The sequence below is a fragment of the Eurosta solidaginis genome, chromosome 4 (genome assembly GCF_040869045.1).
Source record: "Eurosta solidaginis isolate ZX-2024a chromosome 4, ASM4086904v1, whole genome shotgun sequence".
Lineage (NCBI taxonomy): Eukaryota > Metazoa > Arthropoda > Insecta > Diptera > Tephritidae > Eurosta > Eurosta solidaginis.
In genome coordinates this window covers 176,894,245-176,908,325 of record NC_090322.1, presented here as the reverse complement: position 1 = coordinate 176,908,325, position 14,081 = coordinate 176,894,245, and the positions used below count along the sequence as shown (strand labels likewise).

The following is a 14,081-nucleotide window of genomic DNA, read 5'->3' as shown; positions in this document are numbered from 1 at the left end:
GTTTTAAAAGGTAACTATGAAAATAATGGCGAAAACACAAGAGAAACAAGTAAGGACGGGACTGTCTTCGACTGTGGCTTCATACGTTCATGAAGGGCTGAACAATAATCGTATACCATTCGTAAGATAATAAATATATAGTGAACAGATGTACATACCTAAGCGGTTTTTAAGATAAATATAAAATAAATAGAGGTAGGTAATTTGTGTGAGGATGTAAAGTTTTACGTTTTTTGTGGTCTGCACGAAATTGCTATGACAATGAATCACTTATTATAAATTTGACGTAAACGTACACATTTGTTGAAATTTGAAGCTTCTACCTACTAAAATGGGACAGAAATTACAAAAAGTTTCTTCTCTGAACAATCGGTCGTATGGGATATATATTATATATACAACCGATCTATATAATTTTTTCATACAACAAAGAATGCTCTATACGCAAGCATTCGGTGAAATGTGAAGCATCTAGCTGTTAAAATGGGGCAGTAATTAAGAAAAGCTTGTTATCTGAACAATCGGTTTGGGGAATATGTGCTATATATGCGACCGATCTCATCAATTTTTTCAGACAACTTACTTACTTAATTGGCACTTAACCGTCTAAACGGTTATGGCCGTCCAACAAGGCGCGCCAGTCGCTCCTTCGCTCCGCCAACCGGCGCCAATTGGTCACACCAAGGGAGTTTAAATCGTTTTCCACCTGGTCCTTCCAACGGAGTGGGGCCGCCCTCTACCTCTGCTTCCATAGGCGGGTTCCGATAGAAACACTTTCTTGGCCGGAGCATCATCTTTCATTCGCATAACATGGCCTAGCCAGCATAGCCGCTGCGTTTTAATTCGCTGGACTATGTTGATGTCTGCGTATAGCTCGTACAGCTCATCATTAAATCTTCTTCGGTAATCGCCATCGCCAACGCGTAGAGGTCCATAAATCTTTCGAAGAACTTTTCTCTCGAACACTCCCAAAGCCGCTTCATCTGCTGTTGTCATGGTCCATGCTTCTGCCCCATATAGCAGGACGGGTACGATAAGTGACTTGTAGAGTATGATTTTCGTTCGCCGAGATAGGACTTTACTTTTCAATTGCCTACCTAGTCCAAAGTAGCATTTATTGGCAAGATTGATTCTTCGCTGTATTTCAGTGCTGATGTTGTTGCTAATGTTGATGCTGGTTCCCAAATAAACGAAGTCTTTTACTATTTCGAAATTATGGCTGCCAACAGTAGCGTGGTTGCCAAGGCGCGTATGCGCTGACTCTTTGCTGGATGACAGCAGGTACTTCGTTTTGTCCTCATTCACCATCAAACCCATCTTTATCGCTTCTTTTTCCAGTTTGGAGTAAGCAGAACTAACAGCGCGGGTGTTTAGGTCGATGATATCAATGTCATCAGCATATGCCAGTAATTGCACGCTTTTATAGTATATTGTTCCAGTGCGGTTAAGTTCTGCAGCTAGTATAATTTTCTCCAGCATCAAATTAAAGAAATCGCACGATAGGGGGTCACCCTGTCTGAAACCTCGTTTAGTTTCGAACGGCTCGGAGAGGTCCTTCCCAATTCTGATTGAGCTGATGGTGGTGCTCAACGTCATTTTGCACAGCCGTATAAGTTTTGCGGGGAAACAAAATTCAGACATAGCGGCATATACGCAGCTCCTTTTCGTGCTGTCGAAGGCGGTTTTAAAGTCGACGAAGAGGTGATGTGTGTCGATTCTCTTTTCACGGGTTTTTTCCAAGATTTGGCGCATTGTGAAAATCTGGTCGATGGTAGATTTACCAGGTCTGAAGCCGCACTGATAAGGTCCAATCAGCCGGTTCACGGTGGGCTTCAATCTTTCGCACAATACACTTGAAAGGACCTTATATGCGATATTAAGAAGGCTGATTCCACGATAGTTGGTGCATTTTGCAGTATCCCCCTTCTTGTGGACTGGGCAAAGAACACTTAGATTCCAACCGTCGGGCATGCACTCATCCGCCCATATTTTGCTAAGAAGCTGCTGCATGCGCCTTACCAACTCTTCGCCGCCGTACTTGAATAGCTCCGCAGGTAATCCATCAGCGCCCACGGCCTTGTTGTTTTTCAAACTGGTTATTGCTATTCTAACTTCGTCACGATCGGGCGGGGGGACATATATTCCATCATCATCGATTGCGGGATCGGGTTCTTCATCTCTGCGCGGTGAATTGCTGCCTCCATTTAGGAGAGCAGAGAAGTATTCCCTCCATAATCTAAGCACTCTCTGGACATCAGTTACAAGGTCGCCGTTTTCATTCCTACAGGAGTTTGCCCCGGTCTTAAAACCTTCCGTCTGTCGCCGTATTTTTTGGTAGAATTTTCGGGCGTTATTGCTGGTGGCTAGCAGCTCAAGCTCCTCGCACTCACGCCTTTCTGCTTCTGCTTTTTTCTTCCTGAAAAGGCGTCTCGCTTCCCTTTTCAACTCACGATAGCGTTGACACACTCCTCTTGCCGCGCTCGCTTTTAACGTATCCCTGTAGGCAGCGTCTTTTCTTTCGGTTGCAACGCGGCATTCTTCATCGTACCAGTTGTTTTTTCGTGGTCGCCGGTAACCAATTTTTTCCTCGGCGGCAGTAGGAAGTGCTTTGGAGATATGCTCCCACTGCTCCTGTATTCCTTCAGGATGAGTTGTGCTCTCAGAGAGCAGGTGTGAGAGTCGAGTTGCGAAATCATTGGCAGTCTGTTGTGATTGAAGCTTTTCGACGTCTAGATTTCCTTGTGTTTTTTTGTTCCTTGGTTTCAGCCGCGTTGAGGCGGGTGCTTATTTTGGCTGCAACGAGATAATGGTCCGAGTCGATGTTATGTCCTCGGATTGTGCGCACATCTAAAACACTGGAGGCATGCCGTCCGTCTATCACGACGTGATCGATCTGATTGCGAGTATTTCGATCAGGAGACAGTCATGTAGCTTGATGTATCTTTTTATGCATGAACTTCGTGCTGGATATGACCATGCTTCGAGCACCGGCAAAGTCAATCAGCCTCATTCCGTTAGGAGAAGTTTCATTGTGTAGGCTGAACTTTCCGACTGTAGGGCCAAAAACACCTTATTTGCCCACCCTGGCGTTAAAGTCGCCAAGCACGACTTTTATATCATGACGGGGGCAGCGCTCGTATGTGCGTTCTAATTGCTCATAAAAAGTGTCTTTCACCTCATCGTTGTTGTTGTTGTTGTTGTAGCGATATGGTTGCTCCCCGAAGGCTTTGGGGAGTGTTATCGATGTGATGGTCCTTTGCCGGATACAGATCCGGTACGCTCCGGTACCGCATCACCATTAAGGTGCTGGCCCGACCATCTCGGGAACGATTTATGTGGCCACATTAAACCTTCAGGCCATCCCCTCCCTCCCCAACCCCAAGTTCCATAAGGAGCTTAGGGTCGCCAGAGCCTCGTCTGTTAGTGAAACAGGATTCGCCGCGGATAGGTGAGGTTGACAATTGGGTTTGGAGAAGCTATGTATTGCGCTGGCAACCTGCAGGGTTGCGCTACACAGCCCCTTGAATCTGGTATTTTAGTCGCCTCTTACGACAGGCATACCTATTGCAGGTATATTCTGACCCCCTAACCCGCTGGGGGATTCACCTCATCGTCTTTCTCCTCTGTCGGCGCATGGGCACAGATAATGATATATTAAAAAATTTCGCTTTTATTCGGATAGCGGCGAGACGCTCGTCAACAGGCGTGAACGCCAGCACTTGGCGACAAAGTCTCTCTCCCACCACGAATCCGACGCTGAAACTGCGCTTATTCGTATGGCCACTCCAATAGATGTTACAATTTTTGATCTTCTTTCTTCCTTGCTTCGTCCAACGCATTTCTTGGATGGCGGTGATGTCAGATTTTGCTTTGACGAGGACATCAACCAGCCGGGCTGACAACAATAAGTGCAATATACGAAAGCATACGAATTGAGGAAGATATGACAAAAATCCTCTTTTCTGAAAAATCGGTTGTATGTGGGATATATGCTATAGTGGTCCGATCCGGCCCGTTCCGATAAATGTCGAATCGGACACCTTAATATAAAATATCTCAAAAATTGAGGTACTGTTTTGCATACAAACAGACAGGCGGACAGACGGACATGGCTAAATCAACTCAGCTCCTCCTCCTGATTCATACTTATTAATTATTATTTTCCTTTAAGGACTTACAATTTTGAGATTCGTGATAAAGTTAATATAGCGTTTAATTTTCATGAAAGGTATAAAAATAGAGCAGCTACTAACTATGCAAATAGAGTTAACAAGCACGCTGCTCAATATGAGGTCTCTATCAAAATAAAAGCAAACAATGCCGACCTAAAAATGTATGCATTGTATTCACCTCCACGGCATACTATCAAAACTCCTGAATATAAAAACTTGTTAAACTCTTTAGGACCTAGATTTTTAGTGGGTGGCGATTTTAACGGGAAGCACCCTTGGTGGGGCTCACGTACTTCTAACGCAAAAGGAATGGAGCTTTATAAATGTGTTGTTAAACTATAATTTTAAAACTTTGTCGCCTGTGTAGCCTACATATTGGCAGAGTTATCCAACGAAAATTCCAGATTTATTAGATTTCGCCCTGTACAACGGTATCCCAGCCCAATTACTAGAAGTAGTCAGAACTAATCTCTTATCACGCATTAAGCAGTAATACTCAAAAGCATTTTCTAAGACTGATTAACTAAAAATTTAGAACTGAATATTTCAATTAAAACTTCAGTTGAACTAGATAATGCAATGGAATATTTCACAAATCGAATTCACGAAGCGGATTTTGTTTCTATTCCCCAAAAGAGTAATGAGTTTAAATCTCGTAGCTGTATGCGTGTACATATATGGTGAGATAAGAGCAGTAATTAATGTCCACGTTCATCAGCTCCGAAAAATGGAAAAGGGCAAGGGTGGTATCACTACTGAGGCCTGAGAAACCGGCTAACGTAGGAGAATCTTATCGTCCGATATCCCTCCTGGCACCAATAACCAATACACTCGAAGCAATTCCGTTCCTCTATTTCACCGCTAATTTGCGCCTTGCTAACCATCAGCATGGCTTTCGAAAACTAAATAGAATTAGCACCAGGCTAAACGCCATCAACACAGAGATAAATTGAGGTTTGAATCAAAAGCCCTCCACGTCGATGGCATTACGCTACCGACTGACTTACACTCAAAAATACTGAGTGTGACGTTCGTTCAGGATCTACATTTTGGCGAGCCAGCAACCGCAATTGTACCTAAAATCCAGAGCCGTAATAAAATCCTCAAATCTGTTGCCGGAAGCATTTGGGGTAAAGACAAAGAAAAGCTCATTACCATTTACAAAGCAATTGGCCGGCAAACCAAAAGGTTACTCACTGGAAAAAATACAGGCAAGCCAAGAACACCACCTACACAATGAGGCGAGACTATTCCCATTTGGGAGAGAAATGAAATGCTGAAAAAGCATCTTCAATACCCAGAAACCTGGGCATCCCAACAGATATCTGATTGAGAAAACCATACCTCCCAGGGGCTTAAGAAGTCATCTCCGAAAGCATTATGAGGAAACACGAAACCTGAGAACACAGCCTTATACATTAAAAAAAGGTCCCCAGTGATATCCACAAACAGGCGTCGAACCCCTATGCCAAGCCCGGCGAATCTCGTTATTAAAGAAAAAAGCCCTGAAATCGCAGAAGAGGAACGCACTCTCCCTAGGGAGACGCGCGTCACTCTATCTCAATTTCGATTTGGATACTGTTATAGGTTAAACTCTTACCTATTCATAATAAACCACGACATACATAATTTAGGTCCTGTTTGCAATGTGTCCCCACATGACACCAACCATCTCTTTAATTGTAATGTGGAACCAACGCCTCTAACACCACTATCGCTCTGGTAGACCCCTGTTGAAACTGCTAGTTTCCTTGGATTCCCGGTAGAGGATATAGATGACGATTTGTGAATGGTCGCGCCTATTGGATGGGGCAAAGCACTGCTACAACAACAACTCCCGTTAGAGGATATTGAAGAAAATTTGTGAATGGACGCGCCTATTGGATGGGGCGAAGCACTGCTTCAACAACAAAAGTTCTAATTACTACCCCATACATTGCTTTCAACTGACACTTTTAACATCGCGATATGCTATGAAATTGCAATTGGCCTCCTTTGTAGACCTTTTGGACGCGTTCTTATCTGGTTACGTCGTAGGTGGTTCTGAAATAGACGCAGCCCAAAGCTCAAACCAAAGCGCTGTGGGCATATGTGCGGCTAGCAAGGGTCCAGCTCTTCATTCGATAACTTATTTTGATGATTTGTTGTGTTTCTTTTCGGTTTCTAAACAAGATGATTGTAGTTTGTGTCTAGTTTGAAAACTATTAAGGCTGTAATTTCCAATGTTTTATTAAATAAAATATCAGGAGCTATTCTGTGTTGCGCAAGCTTGCTAAAACTTCTCTTTATTTAATAATCCTTTCTTTCTACTGAAAAAGGCATTGCCACATTATCACATTTTTACAAGTGAATTTACTTAATCACTAGGAAGACCCAACCTAATTTTGCCTACAGAGGGCAGCGTCAGTATTTACAGAGTAGAAGCGAACACCTGATTGGTTGTTCGACACATTCGTTACCTTAAATGCAGGTTGCCGTACTTTTACACTAAATGATTGCGTTTACCGAACTTCTTATTCTATTCCCCAATAGATGGCAGTAATAACACCACTCTTAAGGTTGGTACGCAACCATTTTCGGATAGCAACCGACACTTCCACATTTCAGTGGGTTACAGCTTCGGCCAACCTGACTATAATCGACTCGATTATTTATGAGTTTTTCTATTTGCATATTAGCCGTGTTTTTTTTTTTACACGCGTATACGTTTCGCGGCCACCGTGGTGTGATGGTAGCGTGCTCCGCCTATCACACCGTATGCCCTGGGTTCAACTCCCGGGCAAAGCAACATCAAAATTTTAGAAATAAGATTTTTCAATTAGAAGAAAATTTTTCTAAGCGGGGTCGCCCCTCGGCAGTGTCTGGCAAGCGCTCCGATTGTATTTCTGCCATGAAAAGCTCTCAGTGAAAACTCATCTGCCTTGCAGATGCCGTTCGGAGTCGGCATAAAACATGTAGGTCCCGTCCGGCCAATTTGTAGGGAAAAATCAAGAGGAGCACGACGCAAATTGGAAGAGAAGCTCGGCCTTAGATCTCTTCGGAGGTTATCGCGCCTTACATTTATTTTATTTATACGTTTCGTTTGCGCGTGGAAAAAAAAACGCCTATCCTCGCTTAGATAATGCTTAGGAGACCCATCTAGCGGCTGTGATTAAACAACTAGCTACAGCAACAGGGTGTACCGAAAAGCGGAGACACAACGCTCTGATGGCCATATGGTATAACATATAGCTGAATCAGTTGCGATGAATTGTGGACACACATAGAATACATAGAATTAGTGTAGAGGGTGAAACAAAGACACATATTTCAGTTACATCTGTGTATATATAATGCGTATTGAAATTTAGTAGGACAAAATTTATGCGCAGCAATTTCAGAGGTGTATTTAAAGTTTGTCGCTTAGCAGTCCATATAAAGTTTAAGCGTAAACGGATATACGCGTGTTAAAAAACACGGCTATTATGTACTTATTCTAGCTAAACCTAATACATGCGTGAAGTGTCGCCTGGTTGTTGCTGAGGGCTATTCAAGCTCTTTTTTGTCTGCTGACCATCTTCTAATGCGCGAAGCTTCAACAATACCATCATAGGTTAACTGAGTTAATTGGCAATTCTCAATGTCTCTAATTACATACCGATCATGTGGTAATATTTTATGGATCACATACGGGCCCCTGTATTTCGGTATAAGTTTTTTATTAGTTCCGACAGTTGTATCGACATTACGTATTACTACGAAATCACCTTCGGCGTATGTCTCAGGTGGCTTACTAATTTTGGAAAAGTTCCTGAAGTTGTATTCTTGTGACCTCTCAAAAGCTGCTAGGGCTGATGCCCGAGTTGTCTCGAGACTCGGTGTCTCGCTGACTTCTTGTTTGTCCTCGATATGTTCTGTCAGCTTATCGACTACAGCGCCCCTCTGTTCTACTCCGAACAGCAACACGCTTGGAGAGTGCCCAGTAGTAGAGTGTACGGTATTATTTAAGCTATATTCAGCCTGTCCTAACATGACTGACCAGTTGGCGTGATTTATCGGCTCAGTAATTTTGCTCAAAACGGCTTTGATGACCCTATTTACTCTTTCTACTTGACCATTCGCTTGCGGCGAGGCGGTGGCAACTTTGACATGAGATACATTATTTTTTAACAGGTATGCGCTGAATTCGAGAGAAGTAAAACAAGAGCCGCGGTCTGATATTAACCTCTTCGGTCTACTATAGTAGCTGAAGTATTTCTCGAGACAGGCTATGACTTCTTTTGTGCTTGTGGAATTTACCGGATATAGACGGACACATTTAGTAAATGCGTCGATTACCACTAGGATATATTTCCGCTTTGAGTTGACGGAAGGCAATGGGCCAAAGTGGTCGACATGTATGGTATCGAACGGTATATGTTTTTTTTGAATATTATGCAGATTTCGCTTGTTCACATTAGCAGGGGCAGAATACATAATGCACTTGATACAATTTCGAATGAAATTTTCAACTTTATCCCTAAGTTTGGGTATCCAATAGTGTTTTTTTATTTGATCAGATGTCTTGTCAATGCCTAAGTGACCGATTTTCTCGTGAATGAGCCTAATAACATTGTCTTCCATATATTTTGGAACTAACATCTGCAAGTAACCCTCCCCCTCTCTCCTAAAGACAAGGCCATCCGCTAATTCATAGTTCAACACAGACCCCAGCTCTAGTTTCTCCCGTAACTTTCTTATGGAATCATCTCGGTATTGTGAGGCTTGCATATAAAAGTCAACTTCATTGGCGTCAATAGCTGATACAAGTTCGCATGGTTCAGCCAACATATTTGGCTCACCAGCGAGGGCTACAAGTGATTCGGACGTGTTGGCGGTACCAACTTCGGTGCATCGGCTAAGTGCATCAACATGCGCCATGTTTACTCCACCTCTGTGCAGGATTGTGTAATTATAATTTTCAAGTTCTAGGGCCCATCTGGCTATCCGCGGGTTAAGCTGTTTTTTATTTAAGGTCATCGTAAGCGAATTGCAGTCTGTGACTATCTTAAACGGAATACCCTCTAAATAGACTCTGAAGCGACGTAGTGCATATATGATGGCTAAGGTCTCTAGTTCAAAGCTATGGTATCTCGCCTCTGCGGCCGTAGTAGCTTTTGAAAAATACATAACCGGATGCAGACGGCTGTCCGTTTGCCTTTGTAGCATAACCGAGCCGAAGCCCGCCGAACTCGCATCACAGTGCAATTCTGTCTGTTTCTTTGGGTGCTTGCTATATGCACTGGTGCGGCCGAAAGTTTGTTTTTTAGCTCTTCGAAAGCCTGCAGAGATTCTTTTGACCACTCGAACTTAATAGCTTCCCGTGTCAACTTTTGCAAAGGGCCAGAGATCCTTGCAAAGTTTTGAATAAACTTCCTAAAGTAAGAGAAGAGTCCCAGGCAAGTCTTAAGCTCCTTTAGATTCCTGGGCAGCCTATATTTTCGAATTGCTTCTACATGTGCGTCACTGGGTCGTACGCCATCTGAACTAACGGCATAATCTAGATAATCGAGTTTATTAAACCCAAATAAACATTTATCGAGCCTTAATTCTAAGCCCCTCTCTCTCATCCTCCTAAGTACTCTGCCCACAAGCTCGATATGAGCTTCAAAATCTTCAGTGGCTACGATTATATTATCCATATACACCATAATTAACCCCTCAATCTTTGAAAATGTTGTGAATATATCGCTGGAATACTGCGGGCGCTTTCTTTAGGCCAAATGACATACGAACGTATTCGAATTGACCATACGGTGTTACGAAAGACGTATATTTAATGGAGTCGGCTGCCATTTTCACATGAAAGAAACTGTTTCGCAGATCAAAAGTTGAAAAAAAAATGTTTCCCCCAAGTAACCGAGACAATCTTCGATTAACGGAAGCGGAAAATTGTCACGAGCCGTTAATTTGTTAAGCGGGCGATAGTCAACGCACTTGCGTATCTCGCCACTCTTTTTCCTCACTAACACGATCGCAGAGGCATAAGGTGATTCGCTTGGCCTAATTATGTTTTTTCTTAATAGTTCATCTGTTATTTTTCGCAGTTCGGCTTTTTCATAATAGGACAGCCTTCTTGGCACTGAATGGAATGGTTTGTCGTCGACCAGTCTAATTTTCATTTCATAATCATATGGACGAACATCAACATCTGTAGGGTTCACATAGTTATCGACTAATGTTTTTTCTAATTGTGCTATATTCTTTTTTCCAAGGGCGCTGTTTATCTTTACCTCGGACACAGATGCGCTCAGCTCATTGAAACTACCTTCAGATGGAAATATATCGAGTTGGCACAATCCGTCAGTAGGAGACCCCTGAGACATCATACCCGTGTGATTGGTTTATCTCACCGACCAACTTATCATTGGATCCATTGTTGTGTGATCCTGAACAACCCTCTGCAAACTTAAGACTACATGCACCATTTGGATCAAGCGCACAAAAATAAGATTTGCCATCTAGTAAATGATTATATAATTGATTTGGGTGATCTATGCCGCCATACTTAAGTGAACACAAATGAATATTAAATTTTTTGATTTTTTCAAAAGTTAACAATTTAAAACTTCCTAAACCTCGATAAATTGATTGTATGGGGGTTCCGTCAACGTCTATTGATACTGCGGACTTCCGAACAAAGCTAATTGGACTACCGGTATCGAAAAGAGACGAAAAGTCTATAAATTTTTTGCACTTAATCTTTGTGGTGAGATAGGCGACACTTACCATGTTCATAGATCCTAACATGTGACAGCAGGTTTCCTCATCCATATCTTCGGCCCCACTGGCGGTGACTGCGGCTACTGTTTTCTTCAGTGTTAGTACTTTTCTCGGAAAGGTGCAGCTTCGGTGATCGTGACCCATCTTCCAGCAGCGGAAACAATTGCCATCCGGCCTATTCTCATAGGGGCATTTACTTTGAAAGTGCCCCATACGGGTGCAATTAAAGCATCTTGTTTCAGGAACTGCGGCTTCGCCTTTAGTTGGTATGGGCTTGGACAACTTAGGCTTCTTGGCGGCTTCTCGATTAGATGAACGAGACGAGAGGCGACGTTCATACAAATCAAGTGAATCTTTAAACTCTTTCATTGTTCTAGCATACAGTAGTATATAAACTTCTGGTGTATTGTCCTGAAGCCCATCGACTATAAAGTTGATTTACTCAAATTCATCAATATAATCACACCGTGTGATTCTAATACGTACCGACGCATACTGCTCTTCCTGTCCCACTTGTGATTCGCTAATGCCTTATAGACTTCGGCACGACTCACCACACGCCCGAACTCTCTCACCAGCAGCGCCTTTAGATCAGCGTAGTTCAAAATATCTCTGCTTAACAAAAGTTTTGCATCCCCACAAATCGAGTTGCACAAACAAGTGAACTTGAAAAGCTCGTCAGCTCCCACCATTTGCATTATCCTTTCAAAGTTACGTAAAAAGTCATGGACATTGTATGTCTTATTCTCCCCATCGAATTTCGTAATCGTATGTTCAATATCTGGGAAGGTTAAGCGCTTCGACAAATTAGACCTAATGTTGCCAACGGCATTATCAGTATTTGTGTCTTGGCATTGGCGCCTTAGATCAGCAACGGATTTTTCGAGTTCAAGAAGCTCTTTCTCTTTTTTCAAAATTGCAATTTTTGGGTCAACCTCGGTTTCTTCTCTTACCCCTGAGATGATTACGTTGAGCAGTTTTGTGTCGGATTCAATGTACCTGTTGGCCGAACCGGTAGGCACGGTGTTAATGGCGTCAATTGTGGCGGCGACTTGGGCAGCAGTACCAGCAACGGTGGCCTCAGTGTTAGTGACGGCGCCAATGTTTGTTATGACTAGAGTATCAACAGCGGCAGTTTCGGCAGCGGCAGCAATATCGGCAGTAGTGGTGGCATCGGCAATGTCAGCAGTTTCAGCAGCGGCATCAGTATCGGCGGACGTAATGGCATCGGCAGTAACGGGGACATCAGTCACGGCAGCATCAGCAGTGGCCTGAGCACCAGAAACAAAAGCGTCGTTGGCAGTATTTCGATCATTTACATCAGGTGAATCAGAATTCATATGAAAACTCGGGGCAGCGCCCACTGGGATACTAGTGGAAGGGACCTGACCAGCTCCAACCACATTTTGCAGCAATCTCCGCAGTTGCGTTGCCGTAGCTGTGTGTGGAAACTCCACCCCAGCATCATTTAGAACATTGATCAATTCCTCACGAATATTATATATGTATGTATTTTTATTACGTTTGTAGCGCTGTGTAGCACGCAAATTCTACCCACACCTGAGCTGTAATTTCCAATGTTTTATTAAATAAAATATCAGGAGCTATTCTGTTTTGCGCAAGCTTGCTAAAACTTCTCTTTATTTAATAATCCTGTCTTTCTACTGAAAAAGGCATTGCCACATTATCACATTTTTACAAGTGAATTTACTTAATCACTAGGAAGACCTAACCTAATTTTACCTACAGAGGGCAGCGTCAGTATTTACAGAGTAGAAGCGAATACCTGATTGGTTGTTCGCCACATTCGTTACCTTAAATGCAGGTTGCCGTACTTTTACACTAAATGATTGCGTTTACCAAACTTCTTATTCTATTCCTCAATAGATGGCAGTAATAACACCACTCTTAAGGTTGGTACGCAACCATTTTCGGATAGCAACCGACACTTCCACATTCTAGTGGGTTACAAGGCTTTATTTTTTTCCTAGCTTATTTAAGTAAATATATATATATGTATCAAAAGAAAACATTTTCTTACATGGACTACTCCCGTCTCTCTTCAGGTATGGTTTCAAAATCGCAGAGCAAAATGGCGCAAACAGGCCCGCTTACAATTATTGCAGGATGCCTGGCGGATGCGTTGTTTGAGTTTGGGAACACCAACAGTTATAGCGGCAGGTACCCAAAATTTTCAAAAATCTTAAAACTCGCATTATTTTCCAACTCTCTTCCTACAGGCGATCGCATTTCAAGATTACCCGGCGTACCTACAATGAACTGCGCTTCACCCACAGATCCTTCCCCCGAAAATCTTACAAGCGGAGCACAACCAAAAGATGGTCATATGCCGACATCAACCGAAGCCATACAAATCCCCAACAATGGACAATCTATGCCTAGTGATTTTACAATGATGCATCCAGCATTTCAGCAGCATCAACAACAATCACAAAAACTTGATGATAATAGTCGTAAAAATGACTCAACTGACGCTAAACACATGAATGGCTGCGAAAAAACTTATACAGAGCTTAAATTGTACAAGGATCAACAGCATAGTCATGCATCACATATGGGTAATATGGCACCACTTATGAATATGAATGGATTACCTGTAGATCCGAATGCAATGGCTAATGCTTTGGACCATGGATCAGATGATGGCACGGATGATTCTGATTCGGAGGAAATTGATTTAACTTCCGGCTCTTGTATAGATTTCTCTAGTAATAAACAACATTTACAACAACAACAACCACTTGGTACCACAACAACAGCAACAACCAATGGAGTGCATTAATATTTAATTTAAATTAACGAATGATTATGAATCAAAAATAATTATATACATACATATGCAACTACTGAATTAGAACTATCCTGAAGATTAACCTTAACTCGACTTTAGCTGTCTAGATCTAGATTTAATGAGTTCTCCATAACCCAATAGATAACTACTCTCTCCACTATGCTTATTCTTATAGCCCTTCTAGATCTGCTTTCTCGGAATTTGACAGTACAAGAGAAGGCAATCAAGACGAAGTATTTACAGGGTAGCGTCGCATATGGTAATGATAACATTTTCTGTTATTACAACAAGAACAACATAAATTTTTAGGATCCGATGAGTCCGGGGCGACTATGGCGGACCAATTATAATGAGAA

The 14,081-nt window shown here is 42.5% G+C and overlaps 2 protein-coding genes across 3 annotated transcripts in view; both read left to right on the top strand.

Annotated features, from left to right (window-relative positions):
* LOC137250708 (uncharacterized) overlaps positions 1 to 6,775 on the top strand; it is a 201,602-nt gene extending 194,827 nt beyond the window's left edge. Inside the window, exon 7 of one of the 2 annotated variants that reach the window (XR_010953051.1) lies at positions 6,705 to 6,775. The gene's annotated coding sequence lies outside the window, so the exon portion shown is untranslated. The remainder of the gene's footprint in view (positions 1 to 6,704) is intronic. The other variant, XR_010953050.1, reaches the window with a different exon arrangement.
* LOC137250709 (ALX homeobox protein 1) overlaps positions 1 to 13,818 on the top strand; it is a 28,018-nt gene extending 14,200 nt beyond the window's left edge. The window contains exons 2-3 of the mRNA XM_067783968.1: positions 12,980 to 13,094; positions 13,154 to 13,818. Coding sequence (XP_067640069.1) covers positions 12,980 to 13,094; positions 13,154 to 13,716 — 678 coding nt within the window. The 3' untranslated portion in view covers positions 13,717 to 13,818. The remainder of the gene's footprint in view (positions 1 to 12,979; positions 13,095 to 13,153) is intronic.
* The last annotated feature ends 263 nt before the right edge of the window (positions 13,819 to 14,081 follow it).